At 41.6% G+C, this 25,934-nt stretch overlaps 2 protein-coding genes across 2 annotated transcripts; both read left to right on the forward strand.

The window, feature by feature from the left end:
• The first annotated feature begins 5,946 nt into the window (after window positions 1-5,946).
• On the forward strand, window positions 5,947-6,891 carry LOC142458179 (olfactory receptor 1A1). Its single transcript, XM_075559230.1, has one exon. The coding sequence runs from the start codon at window positions 5,962-5,964 to the stop codon at window positions 6,889-6,891; it is 930 nt and encodes a 309-aa protein (XP_075415345.1). The 5' UTR covers window positions 5,947-5,961.
• Window positions 6,892-24,652: 17,761 nt separating this feature from the next.
• LOC142458180 (olfactory receptor 1G1) lies at window positions 24,653-25,649 on the forward strand. Its single transcript, XM_075559231.1, has one exon. It carries the CDS (start codon window positions 24,708-24,710, stop codon window positions 25,647-25,649), a length of 942 nt encoding a protein of 313 aa, XP_075415346.1. The 5' UTR covers window positions 24,653-24,707.
• Window positions 25,650-25,934: the final 285 nt, after the last annotated feature.

Consider the following 25,934-nt stretch of genomic DNA (forward strand, 5'->3'; position numbering starts at 1 on the left):
AAATAAGGAGCCGAGGGCTCACGTAGAAAGAAAATGTTTTGAAACTGATAATGGCAACAAATGTATAAATGTGCTTGACACAATGGATGGATGGATGGATGGATGGATGGATGGATGGATGGATGGATGGATGGTGATGAGAGTTGAACGAGTCCCCAAAAAAAGTGATTTAAAAAAAAAAGAAAGAAAGGGAGCTGATACCAAGGGTTCAAATAGAAAGAAAATGTTTAGGAAATGTTGATGGCAACAAATGTACAAGTGTGCTTAGTACAATTGAATGATGCATTGTTAGTAGATTTTTAAGAGCCCCCCCGCCAATAAAATGATTAATAAAGAAAGAGAATAATTCTTATAGCGTGTCATCGTATCCATGTCTGGGAAAACCAGGCTGGAGCATGAGCTAAATACAGAGCCAGTAACAACATAACCAGCAGGGTAGAGTGAAACAGCTAGAGGAAAATTCAATTTGACAAATACTTTCAACATTTTCAATATACACAGTCTGATAGATTTGAGAGCATTTAACCAGCCATTAACAATATTTATAAAATGCCAACCGATGGACTACCAGACTTTATTTCAAGAACTCTTCTGATAGTATCATAGTGTTGATGTAGCAACTTGATGTTATTATTATTCCTATTTTACGAAGGCATAATTAAGTTAACAAATTGTCTAAGGTCATACAGCTTATCAGTGGCAGAGCCTGAATTGCAGTCCATCCAGAGCTCAGCTTGCATTATGGCCCCTACAGAAAGGCAGTGACCTCTCTGCTTTAGTAAATCATTGGACACTGGCCATCAATCACCACTTCTCTAAGAATTACATATCTGTGAATCTAGTCATCTGAAAAATTAAGATGCCCACTATGAGCACGCTGTTCAAGGAAAAGTATAATTACTACCATGACCATCCTTGTATCAGATCCTAGAGTAAGATGAGCCATAATTCTTTTTCTTTGCCAACCTGTACACCAGAAATTCTTCAACATGAACTAAAAGAAAGACCAGGAGTTCAATTGTACCAAGTGGTTCGAGAGCTGGTTCTAAGTTTGAGTTAAACCAGAGAAGTGGGTCCCACATTCCAACAAATACCCTAGAATAGATCACTCCAGGGCTTGGACTCTGAGGACAAGTCCTCATGAAAACCTTCCCACCAATCCTTCCCCCTGGAAATAACTTTGGGAACAATTACTCTGAGGAGTTACTGGAAACCCTCAGGGCATCACTGGAGGCAGGGATAAGTGAATGTCAACAATTACTCTGTCTTTGGCCTAAATGAAGACCTAGGGAGTTGGATTTCAAGAGCCTTTATAACCTAGTGAATATTTCCAAACTGCCTCTATGCTATGACTCATGCTGCTCCCTTGAGGAGGAACCGAGAGGATTAATCTTTGGGGTCCATTCAGGATAGCTCCAGCCCCACAAACCCTGCCCAAGTTTGGGAAACGCAAGGATACTATTTCTATACCATCCTGGCCTTCACTCCTCCACCTCAGGAACAGAGCAGGGACCAGATCTCCAGACCCTCTAGCGACTCTTTCTCCATCATGCTCCCAAAAAGCATTAAGAGAAGTTAGGGGTGTGAAGGCCCAGGGCCAGGACCCTGTAGAACAGCACCCAGCACCACACAGGTGCTTCAGGTCAGGCTGTGGATATTGGCATTGGAAAGGCAGTCTAACCTCAAGGATAGCTACCTTTAGTGCCAGCAACTGCAGTCCATACAGTGACTCCACTGACCCTCACTAACCCCCAGGCGGTAAGTAGAACTATTATTTCATTATATCATAGGGGGAAATGGTGACATGTATTGACTAACTTAAATAGAGGGACATGATGGAAAACTGAGACTAAACTCCTGCCTGATTCCAGAACTCAAGTTCTCAACGTAGGAAGCGACAAGGCAGAGAGAAAGTACACACGAACTCCCCTTCTCTCCTCCTCCTGTCCAGCATCCTACTTTGCCTCCTCCTTACACAACAATCCAGCATCAACAACTGCAATCATGAACCAAAGCACACAGAAAACAAGTCTGACATTTCTGCTCAGGCTCTTGATTATGAAAATGTAATCAGTCTAAGGTATTCTGAGATTTCTCAATCCTAAACTGTACCTCCTGATGTAATATTGTGAGTAAGTGAATATTTGTGTGTGTGTGTGTGTTTTAATCAATGTGTAGCTATCCTTGCACCAGATGGGCTACCAAAATGTTGACCTACTGACCAGTAATTTAATTTTTGTGTCCAAACTCCTGCATATCTCTAGTACCAGAAAAGGATAATGAACTCACATGCACTCTATTAATTCTTAACACTTGACGAATAAAATACAACTACAGTACAGAAATGAATAAAGTTCAAAGCCCTCTAAAATATAGTCCAAACTTGTCTTCCAGGTTGATTTTTTCCTTCTCCCCTGCCACTACACTGCCCTACTGACAAACATGCTTTTGCCTGACTGTGCACTCTGAACTGTTTGCCCTTGTGTTTTTCTCTTTAATAAGGGACTTGGGCTCCATATATTAGGTTTCAGACAATGAATTATCTTTAAGAGACAAGCATAATTGCATTTGCATTTTGTAAATTTAAATTTGAATCCAAAATAAGGTATTCTTTTTATTTAAAATGTTTCTTATTTGTGGTTACTTAAGAATAAGACAGGACGTAACAGTAGTAAGTTTGAAACTAGTGATTTATATCAACAAACTTGCAAATGGTTCTAGTGTATCATGAGAGTCCCTGGGATTTCCTTCATACAAGTACTTTCTGTGAATCCTACATCCTTTGTTCTCTCCTTTTTAATCCTTACAAGGCAAAATCTTTTCTAGAGTTCTTTTCACAAGTAGGGTAAGCATTCACATGTTTTATGCAGAGATCTTACCCCAAGGAGCTATGATGGCTTGGAACACTGGCTCTAGGCTTTCCCTTTGTTTCTATACCTGTTGTTGCTGTGAGGTTTCATCAAATCATTTCTGACTCTTCGCTACCCAACACACCACAGAAGGAAACACTGCCCCATCTTGTACCCTCCTCACAATTGCTGTTATATTTGAGCTCATTGTGGCAGCCACTGTATCAGCCCATCTTGTTGAGAGTGTTCCACTTTTTGCTCACCCTCAAATGTACCAAACATGCTATCTTCCAGTTCTGACTACTCGATAGCATGTCCACACAGGTGAGAGGAAGACTCACTGTCCTCACTTCGAAGAAGCAGTCGGGCTGTATTGACTCTAAGATTTGTCTGTTCTAGTAACCCATGGTATTTCAATATTCTCTGCAACACCACCATTCAAAGGCATCAACTCTTACCCAGTCTTCCTTATTCCTTGTCCAGCTTTCACCTGCATGAGGCAATTGAAAATGCCACCATGGCTTGGGTCAGACACACCTTAGTTCTCAAAGTGACAGCTCTGCTCCTTAACACTTGGATATTTCCGGTTTTGCTTTTAAGTTTGTCTATTTATGAGCATTTTTTATTTTTATGATTGATCTAAAATGGCTGTGATAAGATACAATGTATGATTCTGAATGAAGATGGAAAAGGACATTTCAAAAGAAGAAACCAAATCCCTTAAATTGAGAGATGAGAAAGCACATCATGTTTGGGGGAAAGATAATTAGACTTGCATCAACTGTACCTAGCTCTAGGAAACACTGCTATTGTTAGGTGTCATCTAATTGGGTTCAACTCATAGAGATCCTGTGTACAACAGAATGCAACACTGCCTGGTCCTGCGCCATCTTCACAATTACTGTTATGTTTTAGGCCATTGCTTCAGCCACTGTGTTAATCCTCAAGGGTCTTCTTCTTCTCCTTCTCCTTCTCCTTCTCCTTCTCCAGCTCACTCTCTACCAAGCATGATGTCCTTTTCCTAGGACTGGTCTCTCCTGAAACATTCATAATAGATGAGGCAACATCTACCCATCCTTTCTTCTAAGGATAATTCTTGTAGTACTTCCTGCAAGACAAATTTATTCATCTGTCAGTCCACGGCAATTTTGATATTCTTTGCCACCACCACAACTCCAGTACATTATCCTTTGAGCCTTCCTTATTCATTGTCCAATTTTCACTTGTATGTTGGGTGATTGAGAATACCATGGCTTGGGTCAAGGACACGTAGGGCACAAAGTGACATTCTTGCTTTTCAACATTTTTAAGTGGTCTTGAACAGAAAATTTGCCTAGTGAAATATGTCATTGATTTCTTGACGGCTGCTTCCATGAGCATTGATCCGAGCAAGATACAATCCTTGACAACTTCTCTCTGGTTATTATGATATTGTCTATTGGCCCAGTCATATGTTGTTAATCCATATCGAAGGCTGGGTGCAGTCCTAGGTCTTCATCAGCAAGTGCTTAAAATTCTCCTTGCTTTCAGCAAGCAAGGTTGTGTCATCTGCCTATAGAAAATTGTTAATAAGCCTTCATCCAATCCTGATGCCAGGTTCTCCTTCATAGAGTCCAGCTTCTCGGAGGATTTGATGACTTGCTCATCATACACATTGAATAAGTTCGGTGAAAAGCCACAACCCTGACCCACTCCTTTCCTGGTTTTAAACCATACAGCATTCCCTTGTTCCATTTGAATGATTGCCTCTTGGTCCACGAATAGGCTCCACATGCGTGCAGTGAGGTGTTCTGGAATTCTTAACATAAGAATTGGTCATGGAACTAATGACAGAGATTGAAGAAAGTATCAAGTAGCTTCTCTTTAGAAATATGATCAATCTACTTAAAGATATCGGGAGCCCAGTCATCGGGTGTTGTCCGTGGGTTGCTATGTGCAGGGCCCATAGATCAAATTCACCAACCTCTCCGTGGGAGAAAGATGAGACCATCTGCTCCCACAGAGCGCTGCAGTCTCAGAAATCCTGTATGATGCCATTCTGAGTCAGAATTGACCCCATGTAAGGACAACGGTTCTGGTTCGGTTTTTTAATACAAAAGTTTCAGGGGCTGTTTTTGGTGATCAGTAACTCTGGTGGTCTATTAGTTATGTATTAGGCTGCAGTTTGCCTGGTCAACAGTTCAAAACCACCAGCAGCTCCTTTGGAGTGAAGGGTCATTATGAGTCAGCATGGATTTGATGGCAGTGAGTTTGGACTTTTTCTTGTTTTAGCTCCATCATTCACCCTTCTGCCATATACATCCACTGGTAAAAGGGGAAAGAGTGTGGAGAGAATGCAGAACTGGATTAACTGGAAATCAGTCACATGACTAAATAACACAGCAGGAGAGCATGGGAAAAGTAGTCTAGCTGAGTTCCCAAGAAGACAAGAATAGCTCTGGTTGAGGTGAGCATCTAATTGTCTCTGCCACAATGCCTGTGGTTCCAGGGTGCAGGATGCATCAGAGAGGGCACATTTTGTCCAGCAAATAAGGGAGGATTATAATATTTGAGGCAGAAAATTATGATATCTGCACAAAAGCATAGAAACTCTAAGTAGAAATTGGGCCAAGTTAAAATTATTTTCAATGAAGGATCAGCAAGATCAAATGCAAAGGTGAGGGGATGTCATGGTACATGAACATGTGAGCACTCCAACTATGGTGAACTCGTGGAATAAACTTGTATTCAATTCAAGAAATAATGAATGCAAGCTTTTAGGTATGCACAATGAAAAAATGTCTCCACAACAATTTCTCTGCAAGAGATCAAAAACAAACAAGAAATGGCTTTCTCCCTCAAAAGAAAAAAGGTTTTGAATTAGCTCCATGTTTCTAAGGAGCACTGTTCAGCTCACTTCTTAAAGAGGCACGACCAGGGATAACCAAGAATTAGGCCCACTAATCCACAGCAGGGATGCTTCACACCAAATATGGGCTTTGTCTGGATTTCACAAACCTAAGTGGAAAGAGAGTTGACCTCTGGAGTCAAAGTGGGGCATCAAAGAGACCATTACACAGCATAACTACACTAACAATTCTGGATTCTCTTCCCTTTTCTGACAGAAGGAGCCATGACGGAAGACAACCAGTCCTCAACCCAGGGGTTCATTCTCCTGGGAATTACCGGTCAGCAACAGCAGGAAGATGTCTTCTTCATCCTCTTCCTCTTTATTTACCCTATCACATTGGTTGGAAACCTGCTCATCATCTTGGCCATTCACTCTGATATCCACCTTCACAACCCCATGTACTTTTTCCTCGCCAATCTCTCTTTTGTTGACATTCTCTTCTCCTCTGTAACCGTCCCTAAGATGCTGGCAAACCACCTTTTGGGCAGCAAAGCCATCTCCTTTGGAGGATGCTTAGCACAGATGTATTTCATGATCGCCTTGGGTAACACGGACAGCTATATCTTGGCCGTGATGGCATATGACCGTGCTGTGGCCATCAGCCGTCCTCTTCATTACACAACAATCATCAGCCCGAAGTTTTGTGTCCTGCTTGTTGTTGGGTCTTGGGTGATTGGAAACACCAACGCCCTCCCCCACACTCTGCTGACAGCTGGTCTTTCCTTCTGTGGAAACAGGGAAGTGGCCAACTTTTACTGTGACATTACCCCTTTACTCAAGTTGTCCTGTTCTGATATCCACTTGAATGTGAAAATGATGTACTTTGGGGTTGGTGTTTTTAGTGTGCCATTGCTTTGCATCATAATCTCCTACATCCGGGTCTTTGCCACTGTCCTACGGGTTCCATCCACCAAGGGTGTAGCCAAAGCCTTCTCCACGTGTGGCTCCCACCTCACAGTTGTATCTTTGTATTATGGGACAGTGATGGGCACGTATTTTCGCCCTCTGAGCAGCTACAGCCTGAAGGATGCAGTGATAACTGTGATGTACATGGCAGTGACCCCCATGCTAAATCCTTTCATCTACAGTCTGAGAAACCGGGACATGAAGGCTGCCTTAGGGAAACTCTTCAGCCATAGAGTGTCCGCATAGCCAGTGTGAGTTGATACATTTGGGAAAACAATTAAGGATCCACCCAAGATTAAGGATCCACCCAAGAGTCCAACCTCAGTATCGTACGTTCCAAGAAAGCATCGTTGATCTTTTCAACCAGAAAATGCATCTTCTCTGCTTACTCCAATTTGATGAGATATCTTATCACTTTGTATGCATCATTGCATCTTTTGGCAGAGTACCAATTTGAGTCCTATTCCGGCTGCAGTTATGCTAGTGACTATCAGTGGAAAACTGAGAAAGTCTGACCTTTGGCTGCTACATCTACATACTAGGAATAACCATCTCTTCCTGTATTGCCATGGATTTCAGAGAATCACATTAGCTCATGCTTGGAAGATATAAATCATTATTGAAGTGCTTATTGCACCAGTATGTTTAATCGTCCATATATTCTTGCATACTTTGACAGCAGGAGCTGAAACAACACAACAATGGTCACATAAAGTCATCCAGTAATGATTGGTGGAAAAAAAGGATGAATTCATTAAAACATGTGTCTCTAAACATGGCTGGACATAATCAGAAAGGAGGGTCCTTGAGTGGTGCAAACGCTTACCGCACTCATGGACTCACTGCAAGGAAGGTTGGCTATTCATACCAGTCCAGAGGTGCCCTGAAAGAAAGCCCTGGTTATCTGCTCTGGAGAAATCAGCCACTGAAAACCTTGTTGAGTACAGTTCTGGCCAGGCACTGGTGGGATTGCCATCACTTGGAATTAACTAGAAGGTTTTGTATTGTTTTACCAAGATTATTATTATTATTATTTAAATGAGCCTAGAGATAATTTCCCTGTCTATTGTCAAGAAATCAAAGGATACACTGCATTAGGTAAATCTGCTGCACACGACCTCATCAGAATATGGAAAAGCATGGGTGTTACTATGAGGATTAAGGTGCGTGCACCTGACCAAACCCATGCTATTCTCCATGGCCTCAGATGCATGTGAAAGTTGGACACTGACTCCTGAAGGCTGACAATGAATGGATGCCTTTGAATTGTGGTGCTGGAGAAGAATGTGGGCAGTACCATGGACTGCTAAAAGGAATCACCAGTCTGTCTTGGAAGAAGTGCTCCTTAAAGGCAAAGATGGTGAGACTTCCGTCTTATGTACTTTGGACAAGTTGTCAGGAGAGGCAAGGGCCTGGAGAAGGAAGAGATCATGTTTGGTAAAGTGGAGGAGCATCGAAAAAGAGGAAGGCCCTGAAGGACATGGATGGACACAGTGTCTACAACCATGGGCTCAAACGCAGGAATGGTTGTGTGGAGGGCGCAGGACTGGGAAGTGGCTTGTGCTGTTGGGCATCAGGTTGCACTCAAGGGCACCCCCAACAATGACCTTGAAACCTTGAAAATACCCGGTCCTGGAAGATACCTGCATTCTCATTACAGATAAACTGTATTGTCTCTAAAGATCATAAAACTTTTGCTAGGTTGATTGCCATCAATAGATTTATATGACATGTTAAAGTTTAAAAAGGCATGACATTCTGCTGTAATTAATTTACCACAGACTTAAGCTGGTTTTGCAAAATACTGGAGTACCAAGTAACAAAAAAATAAAAAAGATCTGTACTGAAAGTGGTGTGACCGCCATTCTCCAGCACAGCCTGGAGCAGGTATAGTTTCTATCTTGGGTAAATAACAGTCCCCCAAACAGGGTAGTTAGCCAGCAGGTCACTTAAACCCACAAAGGAAGCTCACTCACTATCTGTGGTTTGATTCTATTTATGAGAGTGTTAACCTTTTAAACAATATTTATAATATATAAGTGATCATTCATAAATCTTGTTTTTGCAAGCATAGCAAGTGATTTTATTACCTGCTACTTTCAATTTCCAGGAGAAATATAGGAAAAAATTATTTTCTATAGATAATTCACATTGCCAAGAATGTTCCCCTGAATTTGAATGATGACTATATTCACCTTTTAATGTTTTCTAGCACCCTAAGCCACTCAAAGCCAAACCCAAAGCCACTGCTTACAGTGACCCCATAAGACAGGGTAGTATCTCTGTCGATTTCCAAGACTGTAACTTTTTATAAGAGTACAAAGTCTTCTCTTTCTCCAGAGGAGCAGCTGGTGGTTTCAAACTACTGACCTTATGGTCAGCAGTCCAATCTACTACGTCACCTGGACTCCTGTCCCTAAGACAGTAGGAGTGAGGGTTATCGTCATTATCTCCATTGAAGCCAAAATTTAAAGGTTTTGATTACAAATGAATATAAATCTGTGTGAGTGACCAGAAGATGGAGTGAATGAAGATATTCCTTTAGGGAAGTTTCAATGGTGACCCCCCCCCCCATCTCAAAAACAATTAAATAGATCTATTTATTGTCTGACTTTCTTCTCAAAGATGTAAAGGTCTGGGACACATAGTAGTTATTCGATCTGCCTGTCTTAAGTGAATACATTACCTGCAATAGTATGTCTGAACAATGAGTATATCAATATTCTATTTGCTGAAGGAAGACAAGGAGGCCAAAAGGTATGAGCGATTTTCCCTAGTGAAATGTTAAGTGCCAAAGAGACCAGTGTAAAGAAGGGCTGAGGAAGGATGAGCTATTAGGAAAAATCCATACCACTCAACTGCAATGTCAACCTCACCGACTCATTCCCTACTACACAGTTCACAAGAAGCATACGAATCTGTGTGTATAACTGTTGTAACTTTCATCGCAAATAAAACCCATTCACCCATACGCCAAGTCATGTATTATTTGCCTCTGATGTCTTCTCTTGATTCTGCCAAACATGCCATCCTGAAGTAATTTTTCTTAAACTGTAATTTAATTTGCTTCATTAATTCAGGAATGTGGCTACTCCTCACATCCTATGGCACCCAGGACTGACTACGGCAGGAAAAGGCTTTGTATCTTGTGTGCCCATGAAGGGCCAGTCAGGACACGGAAATCACACTCAGTGTTCTTAAACTTAACAAAGGAAATAGAACACACAGGTGTATTCTAAAAGAAAAAAAAGGAAAGAAAGTGAAATAACCTAGAAATGATTAACTACAAGAAACCCGTTCCACTAGACCTGGAGAGGGCTGTGAAGGGGATGGAAGTCAAGGTGTCACCAGGAACTCAGATCTCAGAAGGCCTGTCATTGACTGGTGATCAGCCCTCAGTGGGGACATGTTGATAAGCAGGTACTTTCATCTTCACCTGAGGAGGTGACCCATATCTCCATTCCTGAAGAGTTTTGAGCTCTCAAGAGGACTGCCTTTTTTTCCCCCACTTACTGTAGTTTTTAGTTTTCTTTCCTGCTGCACATGGCAAGTTACCTTGGAGACGCTCCTAGGTTCCAGACATTGTTCTTCTTGCCCCCATTGGGTAGCAGCTATTCAATTTCACTTGTTAATTGGGCTCAATCCCTCTAAATGGTAGACCCAAACCACAAACTCGCTGCATCAAGCCAATGCTAACTCAGAGTGATTCCCTGTGGGACTCTGAGACTGCATGTGTTTATGGGAGGAGAAAACCCAGTAGAAAGCTGTTGGTAGTTTCAAGCTGCTGACCATGTGGATAGAATCCTAACCTCTACACCACCACAGTGCCATCTAAGTGGTAGAGATATCACGTTTTGCTGCTGAATGGCCTACAGACACATGCAACAGTTTGGTTGACTCTTGGCAACCTAAGAGTAAGTTGAAAACAATAAATATAAATTCCCAAAGTTTGGTATTGGTAGCCTTTTTAAAAAGTTACTAAAAACAAATAAATTTTGGAGAAATAGACATAGGTGCAAGAAAAGTGGGGGGAAAAAACAAACAGAACCAAGGGAAATATAAGCACAGAACCCATGGGTGTTTATGACAGTGTGAAAGATAGATAGAGAGATAGATAGGGAGATGGAGACAGAGATATATTTGCAAATGGGAGTTCAAAATTTTCATGGGCAAATGGAGTAAAAGATCATGGCATTTTCCCACTAACTTTCAGAAGTCCCTCTCATATGTATGTTCTCCATGAAGCAATAAGATTGTGTCTTCAAAGATTGGATAGAGAGAGAGATCAGTGAGGGAGCATGGTAGTGATGACAGAGCAGGCAGCCCACAGGACAATCTAGCAGTAGAAGGGCAGTGAAAAGAGGAAGACCCTTGATGAGATGGGCTGACACAGTGGCTGCAACAAAGGGCTCAAACACAATCACAAGGATGGCATAGGAGCGGGCGGTATTTTGTTCTGTTTTGTGTAGGATCACTATCGGTTAGAATCACTATCGGTTAGACTGCACCTAACTATATAACAAGAACCATCTAGAGCAGCAGTCTCAACCTGTGGGTTGAATGACCCTTTCACAGGGGATGCCTGATACATCCTGCATATCACATATTTACAGTTTTGAAGTCGCAATGAAAATAATTTTATGGTTGGAGGGTCACCACAACATGAGTAATTGTATTAAAAGATCTCAGCATTAGGAAGGTTGAGAATCACTGATCTAGAGACAGTAAAGATACAGACAAAGGCTTTAGGTGTTAAAGTGATGTAGAAAGAGCAACATTCAAAAGTACTGATGTGTTTACAGGAGTTGACGTGGAGATGAAGGCCACTTCAAAGTTTTGAGATTGATTCAGGAAAGGGAAACGGATGCCTTTAATGAAAATGTGAACAAGAGGATAATTTAAGAAAAGGAAGTTCTGTTTTCAGCATGTTTTCAATGGTTCCTGTGGGACCATCTCAGGAAGGTCTTCAATTAAATGAGACTTTGGGATGAAATGAACAGAACATAAATCAGAGGGCATTGATAAGTAAAGTTATGGAAATAGATTTTTTTAAATCATCTATGATTGTAGTCTGAGAATCTTGCAGAATGACTAAAACTTTAAGCCAGGGTACTGCGGTACAGAAGGTGGATTCTAGTGGGGGGCCTGAGAAACTTGTACAATTCAGACTTGATGCTTCCACACATCACACTGTGTGTCTGCCGCATTTGTTTTTAACCAGTCACCTAGCAATACAGCCTAGTGAATTGTTCTTGGTGGTCAAATACTTGTTTAAGGAAAAAACAACGAAACAATAACCAGCACAAAGAAGGAAATTCAAACTACGTCATGGACACTGAGAGAAAGGAGATGCTTTATAAAATATCAGATATATGTGTGTGCTCATATTTACTGTCTCACATATCGTACTGCCTCTCCATTTTGAAAGAGAGCCCTGTGGAACAGATGGTTAGGATACTCTTTTACAGATGAGAAATCCAAATTTCTAAAAGGTTCAGTGGCTTGGTTGAGGACTTTTCGTCAGTTAGATTTGAGCCAGGTTTGCCCAATGCTCTTCCCCAGACTCCTCAGCTGACACATGGAGAAAGACTTCTACATCACTTGAGCATTGGCACTACCAGAAGGCACAGCCTGGCTTTTGACAAGCAGAGACGGCACTCCAACCACAGTCATGGCATAAGCTCTAGAGTAGCAGCGGAACGCCTGGGCCTGATATAGAAAGAACCAGACTTTGAATGGGAGCAGTTGGGCTTCAGCAATAAAATTCTCTCCTTCCATGAAGGAGGCCTGCATTCCATTCTCAGCCAATGCACCTCGTATGTCGCCACCACCAGCGGAGACTTGCACATTACTATGTCCGCGAACAGGTTTCAACAGTGCTTACAGACTAAGACTAGCTAGAAAAACAAAAGCCTTAGAATCTCCTTCCAAAACCCAGTCGGTGAAACCTGAAGAATCGCAGGGATCTAAGTAGGCAGTGCTCTGTTCTGTTGTGCGTGGGTTCGCGGCCATAAATCAGGAGCCAAATCTTCCACATGGAAGCAACCACCTTTGAAGGAGGAGAGTGAACGGACCATCTAGTCTCTGTTCCTCATCCAAACACCCCCTTCCTACTGAAGAAGATGCCAAAGAACTCCATAAGAAACACATGACAGCTATAAAGGTCAGCTGTCACACCCCTTTGCATCAGGAAGTCAAGACTCATCCAGAAAGAATTCCTTCTCCAAAAGTCCATCTTGTCAATTCCTGCCACAAGGGATCCCGAGACCTAGTGTCCTCTGAGGACAGCAGCTCAGTGTCTACAGTTAATGAGGAGCTGTGCGGCTGTGCTCTCAATTGGCCCCAGCAAGCCTGGAGGGTCTCCAAATATTGCCCCGATCCCCAGCCCTTCTCTGTCGCCAAACTGTGAAATGGGAGTCTTTTCCTGAGCGATCCCAACCTTTTCCATATCTGGAATATATGTATTTAGCAAAAAACACATGAAACATTAAACCAGGTGCCAAATACTGTACAAATAATTTCCCTCATGAAGGGGCGTTATTGCTCTCCCCATTTTACAGATGAGGAACCTAGAACCTGGAGAAATTAGCAATTTCAAGTAGTGAAATTAGCAAGTAGTGAAACAGTGACTCACATCCAGGCAGTTTGAATCCAGAATCAAAGCTCCCGGTCACTAGTCTTGCAGCCCCTCTCGCTCAGGTGGCAAGGGCAAGGTTCTCGGATCCATCGGCAACTTCTGGCTCTTGTTCTCCTTGTTGCTAGCTGCCGCAGAGTTGGCTTCTGATTCATAGGGAGCCCATGTGTCACAGAGGACTGCTCCGTGGGGTTTTCTTAGCTGTAACATTTACAGAAGCAATTCGCCCAGGCTTTTCTTTCCTGGAGCCACTGGATGGGTTCACAGCACCAACCTTTGAGTAAGCAGCCAATTACTAGCCACCTGCACCACCCAGACTCTGTTGCTATCTTTCCATTATCTTCAGGTGTGAGCGGCATCTCAGATAGACACGGAGATAGTTTATTGTGCCAACCTGGCTCATAAACACATGTGAGGTTAATTGAAGAGCAGAGCCATGAATGGCAAAGTGAGCCTTGCCTTTCTAGTTCTCGGGTCTCTTGCTTTCTGATGGCGGGACTAGAGTGCAGCTGCCTTTAGCCAGTTCCCTGCTTCAGCTAGCAAGGCTCACTTCCTGCAAGACATCCTTGAGGAGAAGCCACTTGGACCTACCCCGATGCAGCCCTGGGTGCTGGAGCAGTCGTGCGGAAACCCCTGCCAGCGCTGAGATGCTTACATACTCACTGATTCGGCTTTCTTCCTGCAGTCGGCATCATTGCATGTGTTTTGTGAGATGGAGGAGGGCTTTGTAGATTGGTGCCCAACATATAGGCTAATGTTGGACTTGTGGGCTTGGGCAGCACTGGGTTGAGATGTTTTCTTGATGTGCACTTACCGTTTATATAAAACTCTCTCTTATACATGAGTTTCTGTGGATTTGTTTCTCTAAAGTACCCAGACTAACACAGACACAAACAAGGAGTAAGACTTGGCGGTGAAAGAAGCCGTAGGTTCTCAGAGGCCCACATATCTATTCCCTCCCCTGTGGATAATGCTCGAGAATAACTATCACAGAAATATTTCAGGGTTGTGTTTCACATTCAGAGCTTATCGGAAATGTTATTTAGAATAGATTGTTTAGTATGTGTAATATTTAGACTCTGTCCAATATCAAGGTGGTCAGTTTATCTTCCACAGCTCCAGATGGCAGGTCTATGATTAATTCTACTTTGTTATTTGCTCCCTATTAGATACCAGCCATGGTGCTACAGATGGGTTTGTCATCCATGTGACCACCTAGCAATGGAAAGCAGAATAGCAAACACTTTAGCTCCTGGCTTGTTAGAGATACAAAAGCTCAGACCCCAGCCCACGCTCATTGTATTAGAACCTCCATTTTTAACAAGATTCCCCAGGTGATTCCTATGTATCACACAATCAGAAGCACTATTCCAAGTGACATCTGCATCTAGCTCCAATTTACCGTCACGTGATTGTTTTCAACTTAAATGTCAAAGTCATTTCAATGTCCTTGGTGAAACAGTAAGAATTACAACTTTCATGAGCTCTAAACCTTACATCGATCACCTGGCTGTCAGCTGTGATCCTGTGGAGGCTTGCATGTTGCTGTGATGTTGAAAGCTATGCCCAGAGTATTTCAAAGACCAGCTGTCGCCCATGATGGGCAGCTCTCAGCAGAGCCTCCAGACAAAGACAATCTACGAAGAAAGGTTGAAAACAACCATCACAGAACTATCTAAGGTTGGTGTTTCATATTCAAAGCTTATTCTAAATGTTACTTTAACAGATTATTTAGAATAGAATGTTCTCTATTCTAAATAATTAGTAAATGAGAAACCTTATAATCTACAACAGAATACGGTTTGACTCACTTGTTTTTGACGTGTCATCAGGAAAGACCAATTACTGGAGGATCAATCTGGTGATGTGTGTAGGAGACTCTTGGTGAGGTTGTCAGACAGAAAAACTGCAATGATGGATGCATACGTGGTGCTGATCTGAGGGTGATGAAGAACTGGGCATGGGGCTTTCTGTTGTATGTGAGGTTGCCGTGAGTGAGTCAACTCCCCAGCCACTCTCATCTATCTAACCCTCCAGAGCACATCTTCTTAATGCGTGTTATCAATGCGCAGTTTGCATGAAGCCCTTCTTACCCAGGCTATTCCTAGGAAAAGCACGATGTGACCCAATTGAAAACGAACCAGCGCTCTTTTCCTGAAACATTATTCACTGGCACCAAGTCAATGCCAACTCACAGTGACCCCATAGGACAGAGTAGAGCTGTCCCTGTGGGTTTCTATGACTGTAACTATTTACCGGAGTAGAAAGCCTAGCCTTTCTGCCACAGAGCCGCTGGTGGTTTCTAACTGCTGGCCCTGCGAATCACAGCCCAACTTGTAATTACTCTGCCACCAGCACTCTTTGGAAGCATTTTATTTTAAAGAACAACTGACAGACCAAGTGTGATTACTCAGACATGAGTGTTTGCAGACATTTCTTGAAAACGAGAGAAATGAGCCTGTCGTTTCAAGGAAAACAAACAATATTTGTTGCCAATGAAGATCTTCAAATTTCCAAGCAACTATTGGAATAATTTTTCAAACTTGTATCTACTACTGCAAACTTGACAGTGTCCCAAGACTTACAGATTTGTCGGATGAGAGTGGCAATGATTTTAACAAGTGTGATTTTTTAAAAGAATATTATGGAACGACATGTTTGAAGACTTGGCCATCTGAATAACTCAGTGAAAGAGTCCTTCTAAGTGACCTCACCATAGCTATTTCATCAAGTATGTTAAAAAGCATAAGCAAATATATTCCAATGTGTTTACATGTAAAAAAGGATGAGAAGTTCATGGATAAGGTATTAGATGCCATGTGGCCACTAACCTTTGAGAAATTATGCCTGGCCAAGTTTAGATTTGGTATTGAAGGAAATTATCCACCATTATCTGAAAAGGCACCTCACTTTTCCAACTACTAGTGTTAGATCAGGCCATATTTCCTTCTTATTTTTAAGTCAAACAAAAACATCCCAATAAGTTGAATTCAAAAACAAATATGAGAATACAGTTATTTTTCTCTGGCAGACATTTGAAAGATTTGAAAAATGTAAAATGATGACACTACACATTACTTTTTGTTTCAGAATATATAGTTACTTTTCATAAAAATGTCTTTTTTAACATGGAATGGGCTGATTTTTGCTATTTTGGATGAAAGAAGAAGAAAGTGACAAATCTTTCTCAGTGTTAATTTTTAATAGAGTAAATAATGGTAAGTGTAACCTACATAAACAAAAGTTTTGGGGCCCTGGATAATCTTTAAGAGTGCAAAGTGGTCATGACAAGAAATATAAGTGTCTCTAGAGAATCCAGCTTAAGACAGTGGTGAGCCAGGTGAGAAAACTGGGCCTCAAAGAACGTGCCCACCTACAACCCAAGTCTACTCTCTCTGACTCCGGATGCTTCTTTCTTTCGTTTGTTTTCTTTTAAGCCATACATGTTTAGTATTTCCTCTTTTTTAACTTTTTATTGCAAATTAAGTGAAGGGGGCAAATGGTTTTCCCATTCAACAATTTATTCACATGTTGATTCATGTCCTTGATTGCCACCTCCCGAAGGTAAATCCTGTATCCCATTCCCTCGCTCTCTCCTGTTCCTCCCTCTTTCCATACTCTTCTGAACTTTGTCCTTGGGTAAGTGTTGCCCTTTGGATAGACAGTATTACTGTCTTTGATTTGATACCTACTATAACCACCTGCCAGGACAGGGTAGAACTCTCCCCTGTGTCTTTCCAAAACCATTACTCTTTACAGGAATAGACAGCCTTGACTTTCTCCTGAGGAGCAGCTAGTGATGTCAAACTGCTGACCTTGTGCTTAGCAGCTCAATGGGCCACCACTATGGCAGCTGTTCCCCTGTGGACCTCTCTATTATTGGGCTGAAATTAAGTCATGGGGATGAGTTTAATTCTGAACATGAAGGGTGACTAAGGACCATGGTTTTGGGGGGTTCCTCTAGTTGCTATCCAATTAGCAAGTCTGGTCTCTTGTTATTCTGAGTTTGGTTCCACAATTTTCTCTCCCTCTACTTAAGGATTTTCCATTGTGATCCTGTCCAGAGTAGTCGTAGTGGGATCCTAGCACCATCCAGTTCTTCTAGTCTCACGGACATGGAGACTGAGGTTTCCATTGGACTAATGGTTTCGATATTTTCCATGTGTCTTCCATTTGTCTTTACTCTTCTTTGCTCTGGACAGTGAGAAACCAAGAGCCGCACTTTAGATGCCCCTCACAAACTTTTAAAACTCCTGTCACTACTCCCCAAAGTCGGATATAGAACATTGTCTGTGTGAAATACGTTATGCCAATTGACCTGGTTTCCCCTAAGTCTATGGTCCTAACCCCCAAACTCAGCCACTCATTCCTTCATGGTGTTAGGTGGTGGCTAAGAAGTGTTCATAACTTTGCACGTTATATGTGCTACTATACTTGTATTCATAGATATTATACTTCCAGGATAGGTAAATAAATGTGGACAAATATTTTTTGTAAAACCTACATGTATTGATGGGTAAAAGCTCTTGCCCCATCCCACAGCTTCTCAGCTTGTGTTGCTTATCTAAGCATCTACTCATAGATTATTGTTATCACATAATTGTGTATATAACAGTGTTGCTTTAACTCATATTCTTCCTTTATCATCATCATTTTTTGCTAACTTCCCTCTTATTGCATATTGCCTTCCCCTTCATCCAAGTTCATATGTGTCTACCTTCTGGTTAGTAATTTACTCTCCTCCCCAAGGTCACCATCAAAGAATGTTTCTTTTTATCTGAAACCCTTTTCTTGACTGTTTGTAACAGTAATCTCATATAATATTTGTCTTTGGCAATTGACCAATTTCATGTAACATAATATTCTCCAGGTTCATCTATGTTGTGAGGTGCTTTAAAGACTCCTTGTTATTCTTTAATATTGTGTAGTATCTCATTGTATATATACCCCATACTTTATCCATGAGCATTTTAGTTGTTTCCATCTTTTTTGCTATTGTGAATAGTGCTATAATAAACATGGGTGCGCACATATCTATTTGTGTCACAACTCTTATTTCTCTGGTCCAGTCTATAGTCCTACTAGTGGGATTGCTAAATCATAAGGGACTTCTGATATTTTAAGGAAGTGCCGTGCCATTTTGCAGAATGGTCACATCAATTTACAATGACACTAGCAGTGGGTCAAGGTCCTAGTCCTTCCACACCCTCCCCAGCATTTGTTTTTGTTTGGCTTTGCTTTTTTACTTTGAAATTAATACTGGGGTTAGACGATATCTTTCTGTTCTAATGGCTAATGATCATGCTTCTTGGTTGCTTGAATGTCTCCTTTGGTGACAGAGGTTCATCTTCTGCCCATTTTTCAATTGAGTTATTCATCTTTTTCTGGCTGAGGTGGTGAAGTTTTGTATGGATTTTAGAGTTTGGACCATTGTCTAATATGTAACTGCAAACATTTTTTTCCTCCTCTCTGGGACCTCATTTTACTCTTGTAAAATCTTTACATGTGTATACATGTCTAATATTTAGGAAGCCATCTTGCCATCTGCTGCTTATGTATGTTGCCTTATTCTTGATAGTGTGTTTATGCCATGTATTAGGCTGCTACATTAAGGAGCCCTTATGTTGTAGTGGGTTACACATTGGGTTACTAACCACAAGGTCAGAAGTTCAAACTCACTAGCCACTCCATGGAGGAAAGACAAGGCTTCTGGTCTCGGAAACCAACTGGAGTCATTCTATCCTGTCTTATGGGGTCACTCGGAGCCAGAATTGACACAATGGAAGTGGTGTTCTGTTTTGCTTTTACTTAGGGCTGCTATATTTGTTCCTATGTTTCCTTGTTTGTCATCATCGTTTAAGTTTTACACTAGATCTTTGACCCATTTTGACTATTTGATTTTTTTTTTTTGGTATATGGTGTGAGAAATGGACCCTGTTTCATTCTTCGACAAATAGATATTCAATTCTGGCACCATCCAGTGAAGAGATTATCCCATCCCACCCACTCCCACCATTTATTGTATTTCAGACCTTTGTCAGAGACCACCTGTCCATAAACAGATAGGTTTATTTTCAGGTTCCCAATTCTGTTCATGGGTCCTTGGGTCTGTTGTTGTGCAAGTCCCGGGCTCTTGCAGCCACTGTGAAGGTTTGAGGTTGTGACGTGTGAGACCTGCTTCTTTGCTCTTCTCCTTTATCAGCATTTGCTTCTCCCGGGTCTTTGTTGTTGTTGTGTTTCATACAAAGTTGGAGACTTGTTCTCCCATCTTTTAAATGAACGATGGTGAAATCTTGATCCAGATTGCATTGTGTCTGTAGATGGCTTTGTTTAGTACTCACGTCTTAACTCTGGTAGATCTTCCAATCCAGAAGCAAAGTATTTCTTCCTTTTATGTGGGTCTCTTTTGGATTTTTATAGTCATATTTTGTGGTTTTCTTTTTACAAGCCTTTTATATCTCTGATTAGACTCGTTTCTAATTACTATATCTTTTTAGTTGCTATTATAAATTGTATTATCTTCCTAATTTCCTCTTCAGAGTTCTCTTTGTTAAAGGAAAGGAATCGGACTGATTTTTGTGGGATGACCTTGGATCCTGCCATTTTGCTGAATCTAATCTCAATTGGTTCCAATAATTTTCTTCCTGGGTGTTTGAGATTTTCTACATATAAGCTCATGTCATCTGCATAAAAAAAGTTTTTTTTTTACTTCTTTTTGCCAATTTGGATGCTTTCTATTCATCTTTCTTGCCTTATAGTTCTGGCTAAGCCTTCCAGCACATTACTGATTAGGAGTGGTGATAAAGGGCATCTTTGTCTGGCTCTCAGTCACCAGGGGAATACTTCATTCTCTCTTCATTGAGGCTAATATTGGCCTTCCATTTAGTGTATATGCCCTTCATTGTGTTGCAGAATTTTGACCTATTCCTATGTTGTTGAATGTTTTTTATCAAGCATGAGTGCTGGAGTTTGTCAAATCCTTTTTCTGTGTTGGTGGATATTATCATGTGCTTCCTTGCCTTCGTTTTATTTATGTGGTGGATTGTGTTGATTGTTTTCTAAGGTTAAGCCATCCTTACATCCCTGGTATGAATCCACCCTGACAGTGGTCATGGGTGAAGGCTGTACAGCATGATTAATGTAATTAGTACCTCTTAACATTATACCTGAATAAAGCTGAATTGGCAAATATTATATATATAAACAATTTTTAAAAGAAGACAGAAGTGTTTAAAAAATACTTTAGGATTTAGAAAGGAAACTGTAGGAGATCTCTAGGGATGGCCAAACTGAGGAAGCCCCAGTTGGATTGGGGCGCCCTTAATGTCTTGGTGCTCTAGAATCAAAGAAAAAGGAAATGATATAGAAAGACAAACTCAACACACTTAAGTCAATGGATAACTAACACTGGGTGCCACACATGCCTAGTGTTACATGTCTGGCCAACAGAATCTGGATGCCATGTGCTTCTACACTCTTCTTAGAAAGATCAGGTCACGTTTTCCTTGCTTATCCCTTTTCCCATTAAAAAAAATTAAACTGAATCTTTTAGCATGCAGTTATAGAGTACCTTCTTTGGTTATTAAAGTAGACTAATATTCATAAACTAGTAATTTCCTGGTCTAAGGGTGTGGCATACCAGCACTCCTAGAATACACAAGAAATTAAACATTGTTTCAAAGAAATTCCAAGAATAATCCATACTTCCAGGTCATTTATTTTCTGTGTTTATGTACTCTATATGTACCCTGATTAGATGATCCTGGATAAGGAAGTCTATTAGGAGGTTAGTTCTACAGTAAAATGAAGAGACTTCCCAAGGATACGTTTATCCAACATCTGAAAGAGTGGGATTCAGGTTGCTGGCATCCACATGCTATAGAATGCCCAGAGGAGGTCAAAATAGCATGGACGTGGTCTTAAGCTGACCCAGGATTAGCATCTCCAGAAGAAGAGCCAACAGTGGCTCATCCTCACCTTTCATGATTCTGAAGGCCTTGCTCTGGGTCTCCCTGAAAAGCTAAAACTAACAAGCCGAAATGAAGCCATCAAAATTCACTCAGCTACTCTGCTGGTGCATAGAATGTCAAAATCCTGGAGGGACCACCACGGCATCACGGACAATTCTCTAACACTTTCTCCTATCTTGGGCCAGCTCACAGCAGGGACATGGCACTGAATTCTTGGGCCTCGTGGGATTTGGTACCTTACAGAATTAATTATCTCAATTTAACAGACTTTAAGATTGATCCTACCTGAAGCTAAGAATAGCAGAACCCTAATTCCAGGGGTACTGATGAAATAACGAGAGCACATTTCTCATGGGCTTTCATGAGTCAGAGAAAGGGCAGACATCAGCATCATGTTCTGAAAGATTTGAAAGGGGAGGGTATGTGGTTGGTGTTCTATAATTGCAGCTTCCAGGGATAACCCCCACGGGCCTGATCTGGTCCTGTCCTAGAGCCCTTGCTCCATTATTCTCCGAGTGGACACATACCGAAGATTGCTCTAACACTGGGAGACAAAAGGAGAAACTGGAGATGCAGTTGTGGCAGTAATCATAATTTGACACATCCAGCACATGAAACAATTTTACTTTTGGTGCCGTTAGCAGTTCTTGTCATCTTCTCATCATCCACAGTGGGCGAGAGATATATGAAACAAACAGGTCAGCCACGGGCAGCCCCAGCAAGTGGCTGGAATATTCAGGTAAGGATGAGGAGAGGGACGTACACAGTTCCTTTATAATTCTCCCTCCCCCGCCCACTACCCCCTCTCTACTCTGCCAGTACTACCATCTCCCCCTATGATCAGTTTTGAGATCAACTCAAATGCAGTCTTTCTGTAGAAGGTCCTACAGCAGCAATGATGATGATGCTTTAGCAGTCAACAGGGGAAGAGACCTAGAGGCTTAAGATCTTAAAGACGATGAGAGCCTTTCTGGTCCCAATACAGAACACAGGAATAAGCAGGCAATTCCATGATAATGCTATTAACCAAGCACCCACCCACTACAATATACACACACATGCATGCATTCAAGCCCACACAAGGCATTAAAAGAATGTGCAAATTTCTTTACTATTTATGGGACTTCCATAAAGGGACTTCCATAAAACCAATGCTGCAGTATATTGAATTGTCCTCCGTTATTCTATTTATTCTCCTCCGTTATACTATGAGTCCATGTTTGTTTTCTGGGGTAAAGCTTCCTTAATCCATTACTTTATTTTTTAATTAGCAGTGTGTTCACATGGTTTAAACTCAAATGTGAGCTAAATATTTTTATGAATTACTGACCATGTTATTTGGGAGTGTGTGATAAAAATATTAATATTTGGGACAGATCATGAAGGTAGAGGCTTGAGAAGCAGCCTGGTTACTTCTGCCGCAACCACTATCTTATTCCTTCTGTTTCTTACCTTTAACATTCACTCACTCATTTCTCCATGGGGCTTTACTCCTCAGTGGGAACATGAATTATCTCACTACAATTTCCCCTTCTAAACCTGAATCTAGGTCCTTAGGGCAAACAATTGAATTCACCAAAAATGATACTCTGTCAACCCCAGAGCTATATTTCATAACCATCCATAACAATCCTGGGAAGATGCCCATTGATCCAATATGAGAAGGGGGAAGGGTTATATATTTGGAAGAAGGGCAGAGCATTCTTTGTATAAGATATGGCCTACAAGTTGGGAGTAAAGGGGTAGAAGGAGAAAGAAAATAGGAAACAAGGGCTCTTTGTTTGGGCCTGGGACTCAGGAAATGAAAGAAAAGCAGAAAGGGAATTAGGCTTCTGCTTCTGCTAAGTCAAAGCTCAGCAAGAAACAAGCTGAAGGGTGAATGTAAACAGGGTTGAGAGACTCACAGGACATACTTAACTTCACAGAGGACAAAAGGTAGCATTAGAAGAAACTGGTACTATGGGTTAATTCTTCAGCTGAAATACTGTTTGTTTCGTTTGGCTTCGTCATGTCTCTATAACCATATGTTTCCTATCTATTCCAGAAATGACTATGAAATGGCTCACAGTCATATGTGAAATGACAATTTAAAAATTCATGCTGTTCCCTCTGCCTGCTATCACCTCTAGACAGTCTTCTTTTCCATTTGTTGAAGCTTGGGGGGGGGGCAGTTGATGTTTATTTATTCACATACTTGATATTGAGCACATGTTGTACCAGGTTCCAGTGTTAATGCCAGATTTCAGAGGAGGATGAGACAGGCGCTTTCTCTCTCAACTCCCTGATGCTCTCGGTTGAATACAGGACACAGTCAAGAAAAAAGACTGTTATGATCCAGGTGACATCTACCAGGGCGAAGGGAAATACAGGGGCATGGGCGTATATGGAAAGCACAGACAGGAGATGGGTCAGAAGGCTTCCTGAACAAGTGACATCTAAGTTGAGATTTGAGGTTTGGCATAGATTGATGAATGAGAGATAGAGAAGCCTATTCCAGGCAGAAAAAATAGTCTGAGCCAAAACCTAGAATAAGTCATCGAAAATGGTCCAGTACAATTGGAGAAGGGGGTTCATGAGGGATCAGAAAACTAGGGTACTCCCAATGATGACCAAGGATTACCAGGCCAGGTTAAGAAATTCAGTTTCTCCTGAGAGTGATGGGGAACTTTTGAAGAATATCCCAAACAAAGACAAAATCAAATTTTATTTCTAGAAATCACATTGCTGGTGTAACAAAGAATGCAGGTAACAGGTGGATATGACCAAAGGCAGGAAGAACAATCAGCCAAATCCAAGTTAGAAATTATGGTGCTCTGATCTCCAGTAGGCACAACTGAGAGAGAGAGGGAAAAAATGGGCAACCTTCGAGCTCTACTGAGAAAATGAAATGACCAACATTTAATAATTATTTGGATATGGCATATCAGGAAGAAAAACTGGTCAGTGATGGTGCCCAGGTTTGGGGCCAGACAAACTGTGTAGAACTGCAGATGATGATCGTGATTTCAGTGTTTACATGGTTTTTACCAGTTCCAAAACTCCTGTTCCAATATCCATGTTTGGGAACTGGCAAAAAGCATTGGGTAATGTCACTAGAGGGAATGCAGTTAACCTGTGAAACCATTAAGTTTATTAAAGTCAAGATTTCTCTGGTAACAGCATAATAGCTAGGTGAGCAAACACCTCTGAGTGTATGTATTGGATTAAGTTTATTAAGAAGGTGAAACCCCTCTTCTCTCGTTGAAAACAAATCTTTCATTTCCCATGATACCAACCAAAAACATTTTCAAATATTCAGTGGAACCACATGGAATTGCCATTTTTGTAGGCTCCATGCTGTCCAATATTGAACATTCCATATGATTCGATCTAGAAATCAAGATTAGAGTAGGACAGAATTTTCAGAATTCACAATCCAAGACTAAAAACAATCAACCCAACCTTCTGCTTCCAGACAAATGGGATGGGAAAACTCGTCCAGCATCACAGAATTTTTTCTCATGGGATTCTCAGAGCAGACGGATCAGCAAGAGGTCCTCTTTGGACTGTTCCTGTCCATGTACCTGATCACTGTGGCAGGCAACCTCCTCATCATTCTGGCCATCATCTCTGATGCTCAACTCCACACCCCCATGTACTTCTTCTTGGCCAACCTCTCCCTTGCTGATGTCTGCTTTGTGTCCACCACAGTCCCGAGGATGCTGGCAAACATATGGATCCAGAGCCAGGTTATCTCATATGCAGGGTGTCTATCTCAACTGTATTTTTTCATGTTATTCGTGATGCTGGAAGCATTCCTCTTGGCTGTCATGGCCTATGACCGCTATGTGGCCATATGTCACCCACTCCATTATATCATGGTCATGAGCCCTGGGCTCTGTGTTCTCCTAGTCAGTGCATCTTGGATCATGAATGCCCTGCACTCCCTCCTGCACACGCTCCTGATGAACAACCTGTCCTTCTGTGCAGACCGTGAGATTCCACACTTCTTCTGTGACATCAACCCCCTCCTGAATTTGTCCTGTACTGATCCCTTCATCAACGAATTGGTGATCTTCATAGTCGGGGGGCTGGCTGGCCTGGTTTGTGTGCTTTCTCTAATTATCTCTTATTCATATATTTTCTCAACCATCCAGAAGATCCCGTCAGCTCAGGGGAAGCGGAAAGCCTTTTCCACCTGCAGCTCTCATCTTTCTGTGGTTTCTCTTTTCTTTGGGACTTCCTTTTGTGTTTATTTCAGCCCCCCTTCGGCCCGTTCAGCACAGACTGGCACAATTGCATCAGTGATGTACACTGTGGTTACCCCAATGCTGAACCCCTTTATCTATAGTTTACGGAACCGAGACATCAAGTCGTCCCTGAGAAAACTCATTTGGGTTAGGAAAATACACTCCCCTTAGAGGTCCCTGGATGGTGAAAATGATTAAGCCTTTGCCTACTAACTGAAAAGAAGTTGACAATTTGAACCGATCCAGACACCTATGCAGAAATGACCTGGTAATTTGCTTTCCAAAGGCCACAGCTATGAAAACTTGGAGTGCAGTTCTAATATGAGACAGTGGGTCTCAATGGCAACTGGATTGGTTGAGTGGTGGTGACTTGATAGCCAATGCGGTACTCCCCACCCACTTGTAGTCAACACACTAAGCAGAAATACAAGACAGAGAAAGAAACAGAGATAAGAT

Source organism: Tenrec ecaudatus, chromosome 10, assembly GCF_050624435.1.
Source record: "Tenrec ecaudatus isolate mTenEca1 chromosome 10, mTenEca1.hap1, whole genome shotgun sequence".
Lineage (NCBI taxonomy): Eukaryota > Metazoa > Chordata > Mammalia > Afrosoricida > Tenrecidae > Tenrec > Tenrec ecaudatus.